At 37.4% G+C, this 21824-nt stretch overlaps 1 protein-coding gene across 21 annotated transcripts in view; it reads left to right on the plus strand.

Moving 5' to 3' along the window:
* TBC1D5 (TBC1 domain family member 5) overlaps positions 1 to 21824 on the plus strand; it is a 565096-nt gene that overhangs the window by 401944 nt on the left and 141328 nt on the right. For all 21 annotated transcript variants that reach the window (XM_070575957.1, XM_070575968.1, XM_070575969.1 and 18 more), the window contains one exon: positions 11729 to 11871. In XM_070575957.1, coding sequence (XP_070432058.1) covers positions 11729 to 11871 — 143 coding nt within the window. The remainder of the gene's footprint in view (positions 1 to 11728; positions 11872 to 21824) is intronic.

Below are 21824 nucleotides of genomic sequence, written 5' to 3' on the forward strand. Positions count from 1 at the left end.
AGATCTATACAAAGGTAATCAATGCAATTTCATGTGTAATTATAAAGGAAGTAATCTAAATGCCCCCAAAATAAAAGAACTGGTTAGATATTGATACATCCACTCAGTGGAATACTATGCAACCGTAAAAAGATAAAGTATTTCTGTAAATGTTGATTTCGGATGATCTCCTTTTTAACAATTATATTGTTAAATTTAAAAATACATGGTACAGTATGTTCCCATATATGTTTTTTAAAAGTACAGGCATGCATAAAAATGTCTCTATGTTATGAAAGAACATTGAGTACCCTTAGAAAGGTAGATTTGGAGGGACAGGATGTGGGATGGGAAGCGAAATTACTTCTCATTGTATGTCCTATTACACTTTAAAATTCTTTTTCACTGTTTGCAAAAAAATTAAATTAACAGAACAGTAACACTACATAGTTTTCATTTTAATTCACAGGAAATAAAAGAATTTAGGAAGTGAGAAAGATGGTGAGATAGGAGGCTGTAGTCAGAGAGCAACACTGCAGGTTTTGAGATCACGGATTTGTAGCTGCTTGGCATCAGCACTCAGCCACAGCAACTGCTAGCTGATGTGGAAAGGAAATGAGTGTTGATGAAAATAAATTTACAGTATTTTATGTGATGTTTTTGTGCTTCATATTTGAGTTGGTTTACGAGCAGATTAATTTATGAACATATTATATACCATGATGCCCTCAGTAAGCTAGACTTCACTGAGTTTCTGCTTTCTCCATTAGTCCGATATACAATTCTAGACCTCATAAGTCTTTCTAAAATCGGCTGACCAAAAGTGGCAATTAATTTTTCTTTGTAAGTTCTTAGTTCTTTATAGTTTCCTTAATGAGTTTCCTTGAAAGGAAGCACTCTAAATCTTGTAGGGTCCTGTAGCTGTAATTACCACTGTATTGTAACTGGGGTACTCGAGAAATAGCAGATCATGATTCATCAAAATAAGTCCTGCAGAAAGCTTCATTTCTTCTCCTCAGAAAAACTCAGTTACCACGCAGATGACAGCAAGAGTAGATATTGTACATTCTAAGTCTTGTGACTCGGTCATTATTGTGAAGAGGTGATTTTTTTATATGAATTTGAATTAGGTATCCTTTGAGCATTAAACAGGAGAATTCAAGAGGAGTATAAAAATGTTAGACTAGGGAACACTGAGCTAGGAGTTAAATTATCGTTTTATAAATCTGTAGTCTGCTTTTGATGGGTGTGCACAGGGCCACGTGCTCCTGTCAGGCATCTGTAATTTGCAGGTGCCTGCCCTGCATGCTTGGATCCATGGTTATGTACCGAGGGTGAGCAAAGAAATCACCTTTCTCTGAAACTTGCACGAGTTTTTCTACAGGTGATCCAATGCGTGTGTTTCACAGACCACTTGAAGAAATACTGCTTTTAGAGGGTTAAGGCTTATTTTTAGAACATAAATTTGATAGTACTTTTAGAGATCAAAAAAGTCATATAAATGCACGATATTTGCCATTATCATCAGAAATTGTGTGGATTTTTTAAAACATTGAGTTGCAATCTCCTATGCATAAGAAAATATGTTTTCCTTGCTTAGTATATATATTCTTATTTAAAAAAAAATTTACACACACATAGATAATTGATTGTAAGCTTCTTTGGGCACTGAACTTGAGTTATTAGTTAGATGGCTAGGGATAAAACAGAGCAGCCTAATCTTCTTTAACCCCCTTTTGTTTCCATTTTGCTTCTACAACTAGGAGAAGGTAATATGTGATAAGTGAGTTGGACTTCTGAACTTCCCACCAAACCCGTATACCCAAAGTAATGACTGTGGTGGCGTTGACTGTGCTTTGCCCTCACTGGCTCCATCAGGGTTTTCTTTTTTCCTCTGTCTCTCCCTGCCCACTTGTAGGTCATCTGGGCTCCATGCAGATACATTCAGCTCTTCATTTGTCTGCATTAATGGATAGGAACTAGGGCACATAGAATCCCAAATGGTGGATAATCCAAAAACAATTAATACTTGGCTTTGAAATGTGTTTAGTAATGTTTTTAATTGTTTTACCTTCCTAATTATATTTTGCTAATGTTGCCATTAGTTTGCATTCCCTGAACATACCCTGGTTGATTAGGGGTCTTGGTGGGGAGGGGGCACAGAAAAATGCAAAGTGACTGTGGGAACCCAGATTGATAGGACTTTTATTGAATTAGAATTTTACTTTGGATAATTTTTATGTTAATGATTGAAAGTTGTCAGTATATCCTCTGATCTAGGGCCTAGCACAGTACCTGCCACAGAGTTGAAATTCAGCAAATACTTCTTAAATGAAGATCCTTGATGTTTTTCATAGCAGTCTTACTTATGGTTAGATCAGGTCTACCATGAGCCAGGAGAGGAAGTCAGTGAAGGATGTACCCAGCCGTCACACCCCCAGCTTAATGAAGATGACTTTTGCCAAGTCATGGATATTTTCCCAATATGGTGCTAACTTATAGGCTGTTCGAACAGCTGAGCCACATAGATTAGCTACTCAGTAGCAGGGGCTTAATCCAGAGACCCTTCAAGAAGGAAGATAATCTATTCTTTTACAATGCAAGGACTTACTTTAAAATAGGCGCAAGGAGGCTATGTATTCTTTTCAATAGAATATAACTCTCCATGGCAATACAAGCATCTAAAATAGACAATAATATAGAGCATGACTTTTCAACTTAAGGTCCATGGATCAGCTAACTCCTGAAATGATTTGCACATGAGTAGCTGTGGTATGTTTGTGGGTGTGGGTGTGTATTTTAGGAAAGAGGGCTCTTAAACTTGATTAAATTCTCAAAGGGGCTCACAACTCCTCTCTATTTATATAGGAAATTGAATTTGTTTCACTATTTTATACTTTTCATAAAGTTTTGTAAAGAGGGAAATGACACCTATTGCCACTACCTCAAACTTGTCTCCATTTGGACTTAAGAACTATCGGAGAAAGTAATTTTGTGAATTTCCATAACTGTAGCTAGTTCCAGATTGGGCAGAGGCATAGGCTGAGAAGCCAGGAGTCTGTATTGAAAGACTAAATATGCAAATAGACAATGGCCAGACAATACAGGACAATAGAACTCTAACCTGCATAAGAAGCCCAGGAAGCCAACCATAACCTCTGCAGCAAAATCAGCCCAGAACAATCAGGACTTGGTAAACGACTGCCAACTTCCCTATTTTTGTCCATTTCCAACTCAGGACCAAGCAGAGAAAGCCAAATATGCTCCCCAAATCAATCACTTATGATGCTCCTCTTCTAGTTAGCCTACTCCCTCACTTAGAACCTCCAATCAGGCCCACCTGAAGCCTTCCCGTTTTTTTCACTCTAAAGCTTTCTCACTCCCCTGACTGCTTTTGATTCTTTGCCAAACACAAGTGATGGTAGCTGATTCCCTTGGTGTAGCAAGCTTTGAATAAATAGCCTCTGCTTCTTCCTTTATTTCAACTGTGCATTGAGATTTGAGAGGTTCTGGGAAAACTCCCCTATCCTGAAATCTCTTTTCCACCAGTACCTCATGGAGTTGGAAGTAATACCCTTGGGGGGACATCTCTTAGAGTCTAGCTCTTTATTTTTCCAGGAATAACATTTTAAATGCACATTTTGTTTTAGAGGCAATCAGATCCATCTGAGCGAGTTGATTGCGCGGAAGCTTAGGGTGACACAGAATAGATGAACACCGAGTAGATGACCGTTCAACCAGGTTCCCACTATCACAGGGTTTCTGCATAGGGAGTAGGAGAACGTCCTTTTGGGTCCTGGTGGTATTGGGATTCTCTGCCCCTTTTGTGCACTTGCTACCTCCTCTCTGGGCTCTATCTCTTTGTTCTTGGCTAATCAGCCACGTCCTACCATGTCCCAACTCTCTTACCTCATTAGAGCCAATCACAAGAGACCCAGGAGAGCCATTTGCTCAGGACTAAACACAAAGGGCCTCAAATTTAGAGTGTTCACTCCACCTTCAAATGAGATTATATGTACCCATCATAGTAAATTTATGGTAAAAAAACATTGACTTGTAAATGTTAGCATTTAAAAATGTCACAAGTCTTATAGTATTCTTTTGGCATTTCTTCATGTTATACTGAGAATTTTTTAAAAATCTGGTGTCCCAGCTTCTCCCAGTGTTTGGGAGGCCTTCTCCCTCTCCCCCATTGTCTGTGTCTCTCCATTTTCTTGTATCATGTTTTTATAGTAGTGTTTCCTGGAAAAAAGGTATAGATGTTAATACAGATAGAATGTTGAGAGAGATTTGGCTGTATGTGCTTTGTGTCCCAGCCATTAGATGCTTAGTGGCAACTGGTGCAATGACTAGACATGTTGAGTAAGCTGATTTGAGGACCCATGCCCAGGACTAAGCTGAGGAGATGTGGAGAGAAACCAGAACTTCCTGTGTAGTGATTCTCATACTGTGGTCTGCAGATCAGCAGCATCAGCAACTCCAGGGAACTAGTTCAAAATGAAGATTATCAGGCCCCACCTAAATCTCAGAATCAGAATCAGAAAACTTTGAGGATGGGTTCTAGCAATCTATGTTTTAATAAGCCCTTCAGGCAAGTATGATGCATGCTAAAGTTTGAGACCACTACTCTACTTACAAGAGTCATCCATTTGTTTAAGCGTTTTCTCTCCTCCTAGAATAACATTTTACATGAATGCATGGTGGGTTTTAGGAGCCCTGAGAGCTGGCACCAAAATGGGCAGGAAATAAGGGATCTGTCACCTAGTTCAATGCTTCTCACACTTTAATATACACACAGATCACCTGGAGGTCTTATTAAAATGAAGATTCTGATCTAGTAGGGCTATAGTGGGAGCCTGGGACTCAGCATTTCTAACAAGCTCCCAGGTGATGGTGCTAGTCATAAGATCACAGTCTGAGTAGCAAGGTCCTAGTAGACTACAGGCCTCAGCCGAGGCTATGGGCAATCAGGAGCCAGAGTTTAGGAAATGGAGGGGGAAGGTCCAAGAGGGCTTAGGAAGGCCTCAATCAATTCCTACATAGGTGTGGCCACTTACTACTTAGTATGTGTGTTCAGGGATCACTACAGAGATGACAGCCCAGGGAAATATCTAAAGAGCAGCGTGGAGACCTATGGGAGATCAAGGATGGAGGCTCAAGAGCAAGAAGACCCCTGGTTAAGAAGAGCTGACTTGGGGAGGAGGATTCATATTAATTAATAAATTCTTGTTAACCCACTATTCTATGTCCAATACCAAATAGCCCCAAGGAGCTTGTGATCTGCTGGAGAAGGAAGAGAAACCAAACTGAACTATCAGTAACTAACCTTTTCATAGGATTTGCTTATCAGTGCTTTTATCTCAGTGATTAGGGAGCAATGACACTAATAGATACGGAACATCAGGCCTGAGTGATGCACTTGTCTGAGCCTCTTGAGCAGCCAGAAAGGATCGGGGTGCTTTGTGGGAATGGGAAGAAGAGAAGGAAGAGAGGGCCTCTGAAAACCAACCCCAGAGGGTGTTTACAGCTCTAGGTAAGTGAGAAGAGGTCAAAGGGAATCAGACACCACTGCTGCCTTTTAGGAATGGGTTCAGTCTGACTCTCTTGATGACGTATGGCCACCTGCAGATTTGTGGTTTTACCTCCATCCAGAATCACATGGATCCTGATATTTCTCAGCTTAGTGTTATACCTCCTGTCAGTTCTTCCAACAATGTATATAAATGTATTAGGAGATTTATGCAGAGGAAGGTGAAAAGTGTTATTCAGAGAGGATAAGATCCCATCAGTATTTAAAATAGTCTACAACAATTTCAAAAAAGTAAAGTCACACAAGTTTTGCTTTTTAATGACTTTCAGATTAGGAAAGATAGGAGCAATTATTTTTAGCAATTTTCTGTATTCTCGTTTAGAAAGCTGATTTGATCATAATTCCTTTTCCTGAAGGTAAAATGACAGAATAAAGCCTATTTATAGAATTTCTAGAAGTAAAAATCTGTAGTAAAAACTAGTATTCACAGAGCCAAAAATTAATTTCCCAGCATCACCACCAACTGTACATTAATTCTTTGTGTTGTTATTCATAGGCAGTAGTGGCTTCCAAGTAATTTTCTCAAGGAGATGCCCAGTAGCTCACTTGTAGTGGAGCCCAAGTAAGTGATAGGGTAGAGAAATTACTTCTCAGCAACTTTTACCCCCATAGTCCTCTTGAGTCAGGGCTAAGATTCCACCTGCACCCTAGTTGGAATGCACGGTAGGATTCTCAGAAAGCACATCCTATACAACTAAATCTATATTGGAATATTGCCATCTTTCACTAACTTTATTTGAATATGCTGGTAAATCACACATCCTAAAATTACTCAGTCCTTGAATTGCCATGCTTATAATCCAAATAGCAGGTATGCCTCTAAAAGAGGGGCATGTCAGTGTGTGTGTGTGTGTATTTGTGTGTGTGAAAATGTTCGAGGATTATACAGCCTCAGAACATATGATGGTCATCTATGCTCAACACTCTCATGAGCATCTTATACCTCTGGAAAAACATAGATACACAGGCTCTGTTTCCATTCAGACTATTTTTGCAAAGGGCGTATTGCAGTTGTTCTGACAAAACAGCTTCAAACACTTGCCAAAGAGAATAAATTACAGTAGGAATGGGTGATAATTATTAGGAACTTATTTTGGAATAAGAAACTTTCCTTAATAAAGGGCTATGAACTGCCCTCTGAAAAGAACAGAGAATTTTCCCCAAAGTCAAAAATACACTTAACAATTCTTGTACATATCCCATGGGGGTTAAATTAGGTTTAGCATGTGTTGCCAGAAAGCCAAATTCAAGCTAGGTTCAACCCGTGGATTACAAGGAGCACTTAGAAAGCAAATTTGAGTTCTTTAAGAATGATGACTAATTCAAAGTTTCAGTTCCTTCTATTTTTAAAGCAGAGTTTGATGGGTTTTAAGTATTCAAATCTTTCTGTAATGCATGCAGATCCCAAACAGTTTTAAGAGGACTGAATTGAAATAGTTGACTAGGTAAAAAAAAAAATTATAAAACAGGCCAAGCATCTTCTGATAATGTATTCTGCAGAGCCGTTAGAAGAAGAATAAATGTGAAATTGGAAAAAATGATTTATTTTGGCTTCCGTCTTTTGTAGCTTTGCTCTCCAAAGAAGTTAGAATTAAAGATGAGAATGCCTTGTGACCCTAATTATAATAACTACAATATTTGGTTCTAATTTTAAGGCTGTTTTCACAGAGTTGATATAAAGGAAAACTCAGGGTAAATTAATTTAAAAAGAACTGAGTACAAAGGAACCTAATAGAAGAAGAACCTAAACGCCGTCAAGGAGATGCAACCCACAGACATGGACACTTCGGTTTGCTTTTGTTTTCTCTGATACTAATACAGAATTTGGATTCTGTGTTTGTTGCCACCAGGCATGGATTATTTAAAAGTTAATTGTTAGCTTTGAAAAGTGCAAGTGAACAGAAAGCAAAAGACAAAATTAATATCATTAAGCAAAAATCTAATGTTGCCCTTTTATGTTGCAATATGCTTGCCCAATGCTATCATTTCCTGATCACAGATTACTTAAGAAGCCCTTATAATGTTTGTTAAATGAATATACCTTTTCTACTTAACTTGTTTTTTTTTAAGGTGGCTATATCCATATCTCACTAAAGGGTCATTAAAGGAAAACAAAAGGAAATGAAGATCTGGTGTAAAAATTTCTTTCTGCCTGTATAGCCTGCTACAGCCATGTTGGATTAAGACTATGTTTATTTAAACCTCAGTCAAATTGGTCATTTTCATAAACTGATTGGTAAAAAATGGATTTCTCTTGGTGTTTCCATGGGTCATTCACCAAGCAATAATACCATCAGGAGTTACTGATCCCCTGGGGATAGCAGCTTAATTACACAGAAATTTAAAATTGAGAATAGTGTTATACGTGCAAACATAGAAACTGTCCTGTATTTGGGTGGTTTATTATTAAATTTAATACCTCAGATAGTCTTTTTTGTTTGTGTAGATTTTAATTACTAAGTAGGTCTGGTAAAATATGAATTATTGTATTATCACAAGTGATGAAATGTATATGGTTGTGAGCATTGCAATCTGCAGGTGTAACGTACATAAAGCACGATTAATAGTATCAAGCAATTAAACTGAAGCTATCTGTAAGGAGAAAGGAAGGTTTAATGCTACCTTTAAGTGTATCTTAAACGCTAGCTAAATATTTTTAACTGCAATAAAAGCATGTTAATTTTAGGAGTGACTTCTTTATAAGACCTCATTGCTGAGAGTAAGTGTTCCTTTCTAAGAATACAAAAGCTTACTGAAATAATTTCTATTGGTAACTCATTCCATAACGAACTGAATTTTTCCTTGGCTTTTAGGCTCAATGAAGAAAGCTCAAAATAGCACAGGAAATTTTGTGTGTGGTGAATATATGTATGAACTAAATCCAGTTGGGATAAAAATGATTAAATTTTTGATAAGGTCATTGTTGGTCCCAAAGCATTTCATTTATCATATGGTACTTCTTAAATATTTTTAGAATTTGTCCTTAATTTTCCTATAATTGCATATAAAATAGAGGAAACTATATTTTGCTTTAATATCCTTGTATGTACAACTTACAGTCTTATATAAAAGGAACATGCTAAGCATCTAAATTTTTTTCCTTGTGTGTTGGTTTTTTCCCACTTCTTGGATTATTTTTCTGCTGCCACTAACAAGATCAATTCCTGTCCTTCCAATTTAGCTACTCTTTTGCTTCTCAGTAGCGTGACAGGTGGCTTTACAATGAGTGTAACAATACTTTGGTAAACACATAGAGCACTTAGCAAAGTGTACAGAGCTCCTTACAAAGAACTTTCTCCCTCTCTCTCTCTCACATACACACACACACACACACACACACGTGTGCAGAATTTGGTCCTTGCCCTGGAATTATTTAGCAATGTACTTGGCAAGGTGAAACTTCAAAAATAAAGCAATGTAAAACATTTATAAAGCAGCACATCATAGATTACACATTAAATATAAAAGTACTGAGGACTTACATTCTGTGTAGTTTCGAACATATGTTTTATTCAGTGTAGATTACTAGGTGTTTGCAGTGCCCCTCCTAATGGTGCTGCAGTGGAAATTGCTGCAGGTATATTTCTGTGGGGTCATTTTTGAATCTAAGCTAATACAACCCTACTCAGTAGAAAGGTTGCAAGAGAAGAAGTTTGAGCAATAACTAGGTATTTTGTTGTAGAAATAATAGGAATATATATTATTTCTAAAAAATAGGCTACTTTGTTTCTTTTTTTGCTCTTGAAGCACTGTCTGTGATGAAACCAAAGATGTGATTGTCCATAAAAAAATGAGAGGAATTCGAGCTCTAAGGAAGGAGGGCAAAGATAATATTGTATTCTCATCTCTGGTGTGTATTAACCTTGATCAGTTTCTTTCTTGTTTTGCTAAATGGTGTCTATTATAGTGTGATAGATGTCAACTTTTTTCAAAAGTAATTTTGCTTTCAATAGGAAATATCAGGGAAAACGCCTAGAAAATTTTTCCCTACATATCAGAAGGCTGAGCAAAAGCAATGTTTTTCAGGAAACAGCAGAGTAGTTACTAAATGGGCTTATTCAAATAAAGAAAGCATTAAAACAGCCTCCAAGAATGAAAGGGGCAAGTTCAGGGTACAGCACTATTTTATAGGTGTGATGCTTGAATTTTGTACTGGCATCCTGATATGAACCAGGAGGAATCAGTTAAATGTTCAATTTTGAAACTGCCAAAATTTGTCTATCCATTAAACCAAGATAATTTTATTTTTTCTTTCTTTCCCTTTCTCTCTGTCTTTTTCTTTCTTTTTCTTAGCTTTATTGAAGTATAATTGACAAAATTGTAAGATATTTCAAGTGTCCATCATGTTAATTCGATGTACACGTTCGTTGTGAAAGGATGCCTCTAGTTAGTTAACACATCTGTCACCTCACATATTTCTCTCTTTTTTTGGTGAGAACATTTAAGTTGTACTATCTTAGCAAATTTCAGTTATTAAATACAGTGTTATCAACCGTAGTCACCATGTTATACGTTAGATCCTCATCAGTTTTTTTCATTGATAAATTTTTCTTCTAGTTGCTCAGTTGAATGACCATGAATAACCATGTTCTAGATGTTTTAGTCATTTCATAATGCAGATATGGTTATCAGTTTAAAGTTCCTTTAAACAGGTGCCCAAAATGCTTTAATCCAGGTACTTTTGCATTCTGTTTCTCCTGATACTCTTGGTGAGACCAGTTAATTCTTTGTAATTAAGAAGAGCAACCTATTTAATTTAGAGGTATGTTTGCACTTCTTAAAAGAGTAAATACTAGCATTTATAATTTGAGAGAATTAGAAATATGTAGAGAAATAATGTTTTCTCCTAAGCCATGTAAATACAGGCGTATTAGACAAAAGAGTGTTTTCTTTCAGTCACCTCTTGTATTAGCAGTGGAATAAGAATTGAAAGGTAGATAAAAATTGTAAATGATACTGTAACATTTTTAAAAAGGTAAATGTTACTTAGGCATTAAATTTCTTTTCCTGAGAAGATGAGTAACATAATTTAAGATTTAGTTGAAAAGAAAATTACCCTGTTGATTAATTTGATAGTATGAATAAAAGAACTTAAGTATTTGATCATATGGTTCCTAATAAACTGTGATATATATGTGTAGTTATACACTATTTTGTCACAGCTTTGGTTCCTCCTTAAATGTAATACTCCCTAAAGAAAGTATTTGATTTTTTTTTTGGCCTCACTTTAACCCCACAGATGGTTATATTTGGTTTCAAATTTTGCAAAGAGGTAATATCTGTTAACTAATTTTTAAAGAATTTCCTCTATTCTGTACTATTTGGTAGTACTAGAAATCTGGAATTTTTTATTCATTGCTGTGTGCCAGAATCACAAAGAATTCTAGCTGAAGTTCTTAGAGAAAGGCTTGTGTAAGGAAATTTGCGGTCATGTTATATAAAATTAGAAGTAAGTGGATAAAACATATCAAAGTAAATTATTTTAATTTTCTTATAAGAATTAGATGTTGGTAGCTTAGTTAGCATTTATTAAAAGTCTGAAGTGTTCCTATTTATGATACATAATTATATACAGCCTTGTTTAGTATTCTTATTAGCTGCTTATGTCTCTCTGTAGCATAGATAGCCTTTTTCCTGGCCATAAAAGTGACTGTGTTTTGAAAACACCCCCAGAAAGATAACCTCGCTGATAAGGCGTATCTATTCTGAAGTTAAAAATTAAGTATCGCTATATGTTTCATTTGAAATAACTGTCTATGCTTGACCAAAAAAATCAGTAGTGATCATAAAATTTTGGAAAATTGTAATTTTTACCTTGTAACCTTACAACTTTCAGACTATGTATATCCATTTTTCTCTTCGCCTTTTTGAGATTTGTGATTTCTATTAAATATGAAAGATTTCTACCCTTTTCTAATATTGTACTTGTGTTTGATACATATATGAATAAAGCTTAATGATTGTGGCCTAGTTATGAAATTACAAAATTCATTTGAAAGCTTAAAACGAGTTTTACTATATTATATTTTTGATAGGTAATATTTGCTCAGTGTGATCTGTTAAAAATTATAATTTTTTTCACAGTTATAAGAGAAAATGAGTGCTCTTTATGTTACTTGCGAAAGTCCTGTTTTCTGAATTTGGTCTGTTGCTCTCCAGACGTTGGGTGCGACTGCTGTTCGGACGAGAGTTCCCCCTGCAGGATCTTCTGGTCGTCTGGGATGCCTTGTTTGCAGATGGCCTGAGCCTGAGTTTAGTTGATTATATCTTCATAGCCATGTTGCTCTACATCCGGGATGCTTGTAAGTATTAGCGATCTTGCCAACGTTCAAGTAGATGGTTCTGATTTTTTAAATGTGCTTTATTTTTTAAATATACTTTATCTTTTATTCTGAATTACCATACCTATGTTTTTAGAGTAGGCAATATATTGAAGTTTCAAAGGAACATACTAAATATCTTTTTTGTTAGTTAACCATGTGCATATTGGGAGATGTGGGTGATTTTATCCTGAGAGAACTGGAATAGTCTTCAGAACCATTTTTCTAAAGACTTTACTCCTGGTTTGATCTCCTCATTACGCACATTTGTGAAACACACATATAAAAAGCCAGTATTTCAGATATGTTTAGAGCTCCACCTTCTGACAGAGAGTATTCAAGGATATTTATCGGGAGATTAGAGCTGTTTTTATAGCATCAACAACTTGCCAATAAAAAATAAATATTGCACTCAAAGATATTTTAACTTCTTCTCAGTTATATTTTCGCCAAATATATTTCTCAATAGAGTGCCAAATGGTAGACGTATTCCCATCTCGACAGATCTAGCTTAGGGTGCTTGCCGTGGCTGAAAAGCCAGTGCCTATCCCTTCTGAATAGTCTGACTATCCTCAGTTTGAAGAAAATATCAGAGCATGTTGTAAATTTTAAAATACCTCAAATTGTTTTCCCTCTCAGAAAAATAATCACAGTTCACAAAAGAAGATTTGTAAGCCAAAATATAATTAGGAAAGATTGTACAAAGTGATGATTAAATAGGAAATTTGTAAAAAATCATAAGGGTAGGACTTTATCAGAAGAAGATAAATTATTTGGAGTCATTCATAATCTTGACTATTAACTTGCTATGTGGTTCTCTTTATTTGTTCGTTGAATACCAGTTGCGCCAGATGTTGTTGTTATGCCTCTGGTAACACTAATAATATTCTTTAAAATTTTAGATTATACTTTTTTAATTCCCCCCAAATTACTTGAATGAATAAGTGACAGGAACACCACATTTTATCCAAAAATTGTGGGGGTTTTTTCTTGCCTTGAAGGTCAAATAGTTTGGGTTTGACAGACAAAGTGAAAAGTTTCTCTTTTCTGAGTCAGAGCTAATCATATAAGAACATGGAAACATCTGGAAAGTAGAGAGGGATGTCTGGATAGATTCAATGGATACTGAATTTTAGGATATTCAATATTAATCTCCCATTTTAAAGTTGTGCAATTTTTTAAAATGTAAGTAATAAAAAACAAAAGGAATGAGAAAGCTCTTTTTAAAAATCTTCTTGGATAATATTTTCACAAAATTCTCCAAATCAAACAACTACTGAAATGTATTGACTTTCTGTAATCTTAAACAATTAAGTATTTGCTTTTCCTCAACTTTGGTACATCACAACTGTATGTTTTAATTTAATCATCTTATTTCCTATGCTAAGATCTGCTTTAATTTCATAAAACAGGTGAATTTTTGGCCACTGAAGCCCTTACACATTTTTAATCCCTCCACCAATGACATAAAACATATGGGCACATGTGGAAAAATGCAGGGGTAATGAAGTTGTTTATTCATTTCAATATTTAGTCCAACTTATTTTAATTTGCTTGGTTAAATACATAACAATGGATGAGATCCCTTAAAAATAGGGTGACTGTTTTTTGAGTATTTAAGGGGCACTGTTCCTGTCCTCAAGAAGCTTACCAACTAGCAAAGACTGACGTGATTAATTTCAAACTTACACATCTGGTGCTGTGGTTGAGGTGTGGACAGGTCATGTGGAAGTTTAAAGGAGAGGCACTGAGCTCCCCTCTGCATCAGCTGTGAGTGACCAGAGAAAATGGTATAGATGTTGGCAAGCTAAATAAGGGGATCTGCATTCCAGGAAGAAGGAACAGCATGAATAAAGACTTGCAAGTGAAAAACAGCTTAACAGAGGGTTGTGTATTTGTGTTTTTCTACAAGCTATGTGGTATTACTAGAGTGCAAAGGTAGAGAAAGACTCACAGGTTATGACACAGAGAAAGTGAACAGGAATGAGATCATGATGAAAGTCTTTAACCTGTAAGTAATAGGAAGCTATTGAAAGGTTCAAAGTGGGCGTGTGGTCAGTTTTGGATCACTCTGGCCACAGTGTGGAAAATAGACTTGAAGGAGACAAGACTAGAGCAAGGAAATAAGATAAAAGCTTATGACAGGGGAAAAGTTGTAGGTTGGACAAATCTTCAAAACTAAAGTCAGCATGTCTTGGTGATTAAATATGATGGGTGAGGGAGAACAGGAAGTATAAAACGATCCCCAGTTTGAATTGTTAAGTGACTGAGTAGTATGTATAACTTGGATAGGAAAATTTAAGGATTAGCAGGTTTAGGAATGTAAATGATTAATTGAGTTTTGGCTGTGCTGAATTTGAGATATCTGTAAGAAATTATAACCTGAAGATTTGGAAAATAAAGCTTACTGTCAGTATCAAGGCTACAGGTTTAATTTTGCAAGTGGTTGATAGGTATGTGTTGGTTGATAGGTATGTGTTAGTTAAAAACCGTAACAGTGGATGTGATCTCATAAGAATAGGGTGACCATGTATCCCAGTTTGTTTGGGACAGTCTCACTTCACACCTGCTATTCAAGAGGAGTAATTATTAGTAGTGCCGTCTTTCACTCTCAAAGGCATCCCATTAGGATCACAAGAATTATATTGTCTGCCTACTTAAGGAGGGTGCTTACAGAAAGAAAACGTGGGGAAGGTGGAACTGCGTTTACCATGAGTGTTTAAGTGGCATCAGAAAAGGGAGAGCCAAGGAAGAGCTTGTGTTGTGACCTCAAGGGAGGTGATGGGGGTCAGGAGCGCTGAGGTGCGATAAGTCCACTTGGTGGAGAAGTCCTCTTGTACTTGCCCCTGTGGAGGGACAGTCATCAGATACCTTTGCCAGTATAGCTTTAGCGGAGTCGTGGAGCAGAAGCTGGATTAGCATAGGTTGAAGAGTGACTGGATAGTTAAGAAGTACAATAGCCTTTTCCACAGTTTTGTTCTTGTTTTATGTTTTATGTATGCATTTCAACTAAAAAGTCAATTAACTAAAAAAGAATGTGGACATACCACTCATCAGCCCATGCTGTGGCAGCATCCATGTAGAAGAACTAGAAGGACTTAGAACTAGGATATACAACTGTATGCTGGGAGTTTGGGGAGAAAAAAAGAGGAAAATTGCAACAGATGTTAGCTCAGGGCCAATCTCCCTCACCAGAAAGCATACCTGAAAAACAAAAATAATAATAGTAGGAGAAACCATCCTAGTATTAAAAATATATGTATTGTACTCTTAAATAATGCCAGCCATCATCTGAGCCTTCAGCGAGTCATAATCTTTTTGCTGGTGGAGGGTCTTGCACCGATGTTGATGGCTGCTGACTGATCAGGATGGTGGTTGCTGAAGGTTGAGGTGGCTATAGCAATTTCTTAAAGGAAGACAGCAGTGAAGTTTGCCACATTGATTGACTCTTCTTTTCATGAACGATTTCTCCGTAGCATGTGATGCTGTTTGACAGCATTTTACCCACAGTAGAACAACTTTCAAAATTGGAGTCAGTCCTCTCAAATACTGCTGCTGCTTTGTCAACTGAGTTTATGTGATATTCTAAATCCTTTGTTGTCATTTCAACAATCTTCACAGTATCTTCACCAGGAGTAGATTCCATCTCAAGAAACCATTTTCTTTGCTCATCTATGAGAAATAGTTCCTTCTCCATTAAAGTTTTATCTTGAGATTCCAGCAATTCAGCCACATCTTCAGGCTCCACTTCTAATTCTAGTTCTCTTGCTATTTCCATCACATCTGCAGTTACTTCCTCTACTCAAATTTTGAACCCCTCGAAGTCACCCATGAGGGTTGCAATCAACTTCTTCCAAATCCTGTTAATGTTGATATTTTGACCTTTCCCACGAATCATGAATTTTCTTAATGGCATCTAGAATGGTAAATCTTTTCCAGAAGGTTTTCAATTTCCTTTGCTCAGATCCATGAGAGGACTCACTATCTATGGCAGCTATAGCTTTACAAAATGTATTTCTTGAATAATAAGACCTAAAAGTCAAAATTACTCCTTGATGCACGGTCTACAGAATGGATGTTGTGTTAGCAGGCATGAAAACATTAATCTCATTGTCCATCTCCATCAGAGCTCTTAGGTGACCAGGTGCATTGTCAATGAACAGAGATTTTTGTTTATTTTGTGAAGAAGATTATCGCTGAGCCAACATCTACCACCACTCCTCCTCTTTTTGTTGAGGAAGATTGGTCCTGAGCTAACATCTGTGCCCATCTTGCTCTCCTTTGTATGTGGGACGCCTGCCACAGCATGGCTTGATGAGCGATGTGTATGTCTGTGCCTGGGATGCAAACCAGCGAACTCCAGGCCGCCGAAGCAGAGCATGCAAACTTAACCACTACACCACCAGCTGTCCCTGAACAGTGATATTTTTTAAAGGAATCTCTTTTCCTGAGAAGTAAGTCTCAACAGGGGCCTTAAAATACTCAGTAAACCATGTAGTAAACAGATGTGCTGTCATGCAGGCTTTGTTGTTCCATTTATAGAGCACAGACATGGCAGATTTATCATAATTCTTAAGGGCCCTAGGATTTTCAGAATGGCAAGTGAGCATTGACTTCAGCTTAAAGTCACCAGCTGCATTAGCCCCTAACAAGAAAGTCAGACTGTCCTTTTAAGCTTTGAAGCTAGGCATTGACTTCTCCTCTCTAGATATGGAAGTCCTAGATGTGATCTTCTCCCGAAATAAGGCTATTTCATCCACATTGAAAATGTGTTGTTTTCTTTGGCCACCTTCATTAATTATCTTTGCTAAATCTTCTGGAGAACTTGCTGCAGCTTCTACATCAGCACTTGCTGTTTCATCTTGCACTTTTATGTTATAGAGTTGGCTTCTGTCCTTATATGTCATGAACGAACTGCTGCTAGCTTAAAACTTTTCTTTTTTCAGCTTCCTCACCTCTCTCAGCCTTCAGAGAATTGAGAGTTAGGGCCTTGCTCTGGATTAGGCTTTGGCTTAAGGGAATTTTGTGGCTGATTTGATCTTCTATCCAGATGACTAGAACTTTCTCCATATCAGCAGTAAAGCTATTTTGCTTTCTTATCATTTGGGTATTCACTGGAGTAGCACTTTGAATTTCCCTCGAGAAATTTTCCTTTGCATTCACAGCTTGGCTCACTCTTTGGTACAAGAGGCCCAGTTTTTGGCCTATCTCAACTTCAACATGCCTTCCTCACTAAGCTTAATCATTTCTAGCTTTTGATTTAAAGTGAGAGAGATGTGACTCTTCCTTTCACTTGAACACTTATGTATGTAGGGTTATTAATTGGCCTGATTTCAATATGGCTGTATCTCAGAGACAGGGGAGGCCTGAAGAGAGGGAGAGTGACTGGGGAGCAGCTGGTCAGTGGAGCAGTTTGGGACATACACAACCACAACACTCATCAGTTAAGTTAGCTGTCTTACATGGGTGTGGTTCATGGTGCCCCAAAATAGTTACGGTAGTAACATCAAAGATCACTGATCATAGATCACCATAAGAAATATAATAATAATGAAAAAGTTTGAAATATTGCAAGAATTACCAAAATATGACACAGACATGAAATGAGCAAATGCTGTTGGAAAAAATGGTACCGATAGACTTCCTCGATGCAGTTTCCACAAACCTTCAGTTTGTAAAAGAACTCAGTATCTGCAAAGTTCAATAAAGTGAAGTGCAATGAAACAAAGTATGCCTTTAATTTGGAACAATCACAGTGAGTCTGTGGGGTTAGATCCTAGTGACCTGCTAGTTCTTATTCTACCCCTTTCACTGCTGTCAGCATCTCACATCTAATTTTTAACAAAAGTATTCTTATAATTTTCTTTATATACCTTAAGCAAAGCTTTCATTCTGTTTGAAAGTAATTCAGTCAGGCTAGTATAATATTCAACTACTTAATAGATATCTTATAAACACCACTAAGTAAATAAAGGTTTCTTTATGAAGCTTCGGAGATGGAGCCCAACCTCCATGTTTAGAGGTTCGGAAACCAGCTCAAGGCCCGAGGGCTAGTGACAGACAGACTGATTCTCACATCACCTCTCCTATCCCTCAAGCCTTCCCTTGATTTTATTAAGCAAAAGTGAAATTTCACATTGGAAAAAATAACAATATGAACATTATCTATAAAGATTTTAAAATTTAACCTTTGAACTGATGGTCACATGGCTGGTTTTGTTTTTTTTGTTGTTTTTTGAGGAAGATTAGCCCTGAGCTAACATCTGCTGCCAGTCCTCCTCTTTTCGCTGAGGAAGACTGGCCCTGAGCTAACATACATGCCCATCTTCCTCTACTGTATGTGTGGGACGCCTACCACTGCATGGCTTGCCAAGCGGTGCTATGTCCACACCCGGAATCCGAATTGGTGAACCCCGGGCCGCCGAAGCAGAACGTGCTAACTTAACCGCTGTGCCGCTAGGCTGGCCCCAAATGGCTGTTTTTTTGAACAAAAGTTTTGCTTTACTAATGATACATAGTATCCATTTCTAAATAGAATTACTCCCAAACATATTAATAAAACCATAACCACTTTTGCTCTCTTATGTGTTATATAAAGTAGTTTTTGGATTCTTTGCTAGATTCTTTGGACTAAGATTATATATGTAAAAGTAAAGGTTAGGAAATAAGGAAATATAATCATGAACCACTACACCTATCATGGTTTGTTAATAGCCATACTCTCATCACACTCTTTTTTTTACTGACTTTATTCCATACTGTAAGTCACTCATGTGGTTCCCTCCTTCCTTTGGCTCCACCTGCCTAAATCTTGCCCTATTTTCAGGCCTGGTCCAGGTAGCCTTTCCCCAAACCTTCCCTAATTATTCCAGCCCTCCTTGATCTCTCACTTCTGCAGTCCTTTAAGATTTCAATCAATACCACTCAATGTAGCATTTAATTATACTCTATCTTATGTTGTTCCTTATTGTGCGTGTTAGTCCCATCTTCTCAGCTAGATTGTAAGCTCCTCAGGACCAGAACCACATGTTACAGTTCTTCTCTATCCCTCAAAGCATCTGAAGTTCTTCATGTGCTCAGCTGGTATTTGGGGTGCTCTCAGACGGAGGGGTACTGCAGAGACCTGGCATGGGGGGTGTCATGGATTTGTGTCCAGTAATTGCTGAGAAGACAGGTGCCAAGAGCTCTTAGAATGCCAACTCAGATAAATAGTGATTTTTTTAATACACTTTTCAACATGGCTTTTTTAAAGAAAGCATTGTCTACGTTTTAAATTAATTATCTGAAATTTTTCACATCTATTTTTTATTGATTTAAATTTTTATTCTGTTTTTGACCAGTATCGAAAAAAATATTCTCCAGTTACAATGCAACATAACTTTTATTTATCTTGTAAATGGTGTTAATAGCTCAAACACTATAATCATTAATAGGTAAAACACTAAAACCATTTAACAGTAGATTTTTCTAACTAGAAAGTCTCTCTGAAATGTTTATTGTCTTTTAATTGACTCTGTCTCTGAACACTTTCCTTTTGGCGCTTCTACCCACTCCCGCCTTCTTTTTCAGCCAGCATAAACATGCTACAACACTCTAATTTTCCTTGCTTTTCTGTAAGGGTCTCTTCAGCCATTTATTGACCTGGCCTAGTGTGACAGTTGTGTCCTCTTTGTGGTTTAAAACGTTGTTCTTTTTTATTTTGTTTTAGATCTCTGCTTACTCTTCAACCACTATCTGTCTATCTGCCAGTGTTTCCATCTGTCCTACACCAGAATTTCTGTTTCTCTATTTTCTCGTTAAGAGTATGTTCAACATTATACTGATGTCAAAATGCAGCTTATTTCAACTACAAATTGAATTTATTTGTTTTTTCTGGAAAAGCTTTACCCAACCTCAGGGACTAGAAACAAAGCCTCTGTTAAATCACATTGTAATGTGTTACAGAGTTTTTATCAAAGCGCAAATTGGTGGTCTTACTTTTGAAGGAGTATTTAAGCACTTCCTGATTGCCAGCTCTCTTCCCTCCCAGACATTTATTATTGCCAGTCTTTTTTTATGACCATCTCAGATATGGATATTAGTGTATCCTTTGAGTTACAAATAACATTTATATTACTTTATATTTTAGTTTAAAAATCTTCTAAAATTTCACTGACAGGGGCCGATATTACCATAGTAGCACATTGTCTTTTTTTTTTTTTTTGATGTTTAGATTTTTTTTTTAAATAGAGTTTATTTTTTTAGAGACTTTTTAGGTTCACAGCAAAATTGAGTGGAAAGTACAGAGTTCCCATATGCCCCTGCCTCCACCTATACACAGCCTACCCCACCATCAACATCCTTCACCACAGTAGTACATTTGTTACAGTCAGTGACCCTGCATTGACACATCATTATCACCCAAAGTCCATAATTTACATTACAGTTCACTCTTGGTGTTATACATTCTATGGGTTTGGACAAATGTATAGTGACACGTAGCCACCATTGTAGGATCATCAGAGTAGTTTCTCTGCCTTAAAAATCCTCTGTGCTCCACCTGTTCATCCTTCTCTCCCTTCTAATCCATGACAACCACTGATCTTTTCCTTGTCTCCATAGTTTTACCTTTTCCAGAATGTCATATAATTTAAATCATACAGGATATAGCCTTTTCACATTAGCTTCTTTCACTTAGTAATATGCATTTAAGTTTTCTCCATGTCTTTTCATGGCTTGATAGCTCATTTCTTTTTAGTGCTGAATAGTATTTCATTGTGTGGATGCACCACAGTTCATTTATCCATCACCTACCGAAGGCCATCTTGGTTGCTTCCAAGTTTTGGCAACTGTGAATAAGGACACTATAAATATCAGTATGTAGGTTTTTGTGTGGACATAAGTTTTCATTTTACTTGGTTAAATACCAAGGAGCATGATTGCAGGATCGTATGGTAAATCTCAGGAGCTCAGGTGAGCTGAGCAGGAGAGAGACCTGAGGTGCTAGGTGTCAGGGTAGCCAATTAAAGCAACAAGTCAAAAATCAAAGTTAAACCTTTAATTATTTACTGTGGTGGTATAAGCAGGAGTCACAAACCAGAGAAAATGTCAACTCCTGTTCCATTTCACCCATGGAAGAGTACATTGGTCAAGGGTCGGGTGGATCAGTACAGATGTGGGGTCATCTCACTGTTGAGGGGGCCCTGAACAAAGGACTCTAGCAGATTTATGGACCCTGAAGTGGGGGTGTCAGTAGGGGGCAGTGAGGTGAAAAGGCTAGGAGTGGAAAAGTACTGGTTACTAAGTCAAATGAGGAAGAGTATCTTCAAGATTTCCTCCTCCTACCCCCATAAGGAGGTACCTGAAGAAGACCTCTGCCCAGGGCCTCAGATAAAGAGATCTAGGAATGAAGGCACCACATCTAAGAATATAAATATGTGAAAAATCATGACCAGATAAGTTGGCCTGAGACGTCAATTGCAACTGCTTTCAGAGACTACAGTGCATTGGTTGTACACCAAGTGTGGTGTGAGGAGGGCAATTTTCCCCCACGAGACCTGCCAGGTAAAGCCTTTTATATTAATCAGGCTTCTCCAGAGAAAAAGAACCAAGAGAATGTATAGAGAGAGATATTTAAGAGAAGAGTCATTATAGGAATTGGCTTGGATGGTTGTGAAGACCTAGAAGTCCCACAGTCAGTCATCTGCAAGCTGGAGACCCAGGAAAGCCAGTGATGCAGTTCAGTCCCAAGTCTGAAGGCCTGAGAACTAGAGGGCTGATGGTGTAAGTCCCAGAGTCCAAAGGTCCAAGGACCAGGAGCCCTGCTATCCAAGGATAGGAGAAAGTGGTCATCCCTGCTCAAGAGGAGAGAGAGAATTCACCCTTCCTTCTCCTTTTTGTTCATTTGGGCCCCCAACGGATTGGATGATGCCCATTCATATTGGTGAGGCAGATCT

This window comes from Equus przewalskii, chromosome 15 (genome assembly GCF_037783145.1).
Source record: "Equus przewalskii isolate Varuska chromosome 15, EquPr2, whole genome shotgun sequence".
Taxonomy (NCBI): Eukaryota; Metazoa; Chordata; class Mammalia; order Perissodactyla; family Equidae; genus Equus; species Equus przewalskii.